General features: G+C 41.0%; 1 protein-coding gene across 1 annotated transcript in view; it reads left to right on the top strand.

Moving 5' to 3' along the window:
* LOC107098207 (cell surface glycoprotein MUC18-like) overlaps nucleotides 1-1,389 on the top strand; it is a 118,681-nt gene that overhangs the window by 113,160 nt on the left and 4,132 nt on the right. Inside the window, exon 12 of the mRNA XM_015395730.1 lies at nucleotides 610-739. Within this exon, the coding sequence (XP_015251216.1) occupies nucleotides 610-739 (130 nt within the window). The remainder of the gene's footprint in view (nucleotides 1-609; nucleotides 740-1,389) is intronic.

The raw sequence follows: 1,389 nt of genomic DNA, 5'->3' as shown, positions 1-1,389 counted from the left end.
GTTGCACCCCTAGATTCTACTGATCAATATGAGGCACTGAGGTCCAACGATTCGAATAAAGACGAATCCGTTATCTGTCGCTATCACCATATGAGTACACCATCATTTTTGCTGTTCAGATTCTTAGATGTTTATTGTAATTCTGGAAATAAAACCATCCATTTTCCACCACGCTTATCCCACTTGGGGTGGTGAGGGGTGCTGGTGCTACAGGCGAGAGGCTGGATCCACCCGGTCCACCGCCAGTCCATCACAGGGCAACACAGAGACAAACAGGACAAACAACCATTCCCACACACACTCACACCTAAGGAGAATTTAGAGAAGCCATTTAACCTAACAGTCATGTTTTTGGACTGTGGGAGGAAGCCGGAGTACCCGGAGAGAACCCACGCATGTAGAAGATTGAACCTGTAACCTTCTTGCTGAAAGCCTGAAACAGCTACCCACTGCTCCACTGAGCATCCCCGGAAACAAAACCAAACAAATAAAAAAAAAATACAAAACAGTGAAACCTGAAAGTGATATTTAGACACATTAAGTTTAAAAAATACCAATGTTCCGCATAATCAGCTCCTCTGTTCTCATGTTTGCTGTTTTTCCGAGCAGCACCAAAGAGAAGCACACCAAAGACGACATCGTAGTGGAGATGAAGAACAACCCAAAGACTGAGGATGCCGTGCTGCTAAAGGCTGTGAACGGAGAGAAAAAGGGTCCTAATGAGCAGGTAACTGTCGTGGTGAGTGAATGGTTTCAGCCCCTGAAGGCTTTAGCGTTTACTGAGAGCTTTCCCAGACCAACCTCTGCACATCTGTCTAAAGCTCCAACATGTTTCTGTTCAACTCAAACGTGTTGCTTCCTGGGGTTGAGTTTGTTCACGGTTTCTGCTAATAGAGTAATTGATGCACTGATTTATATTTTCCTACCTTGAATTATTCAATAATTTTCCTTCACCGCCTTGTTATTTCCTAAAAACTCTGAAGCCTGGGGAGTTTGCAGGTTGGTTTCAGAGAGCTCAGGGAGTAAAGGCAGCATGGATAAACATGCTGTAAAGCAAAGTGAAGCTCTGTGATGAAACACAGATGCTGGAAGAGACTTTAACAAGGTGGTTGAATCTACAAACAGGCTGTTATGAAGACATTGTTTTAAAGTGATCTTAATCTGCAGGATATCATCACCTACTGTGCTGAAATAAGAGTTTATCTCCTTTGGTTTGGTTGGTTTTTCTCATTTAAATAACTCAGATCACCTGATAACCTGAAAAAATATGAATTTAAGGCTAAAACAATTAATCAGATGAATTGTGATTAATCGATTATCAAACTAATCGTCAACTCATTTTGTAATCGATAAAAAAATGTAAAATCTTTTGAATTTAAGATAAAAAAA

This window comes from Cyprinodon variegatus, unplaced genomic scaffold (genome assembly GCF_000732505.1).
Source record: "Cyprinodon variegatus isolate N-32 unplaced genomic scaffold, C_variegatus-1.0 Scaffold756, whole genome shotgun sequence".
Taxonomy (NCBI): domain Eukaryota; kingdom Metazoa; phylum Chordata; class Actinopteri; order Cyprinodontiformes; family Cyprinodontidae; genus Cyprinodon; species Cyprinodon variegatus.
This window is presented reverse-complemented; position numbering and strand designations above follow the sequence as displayed.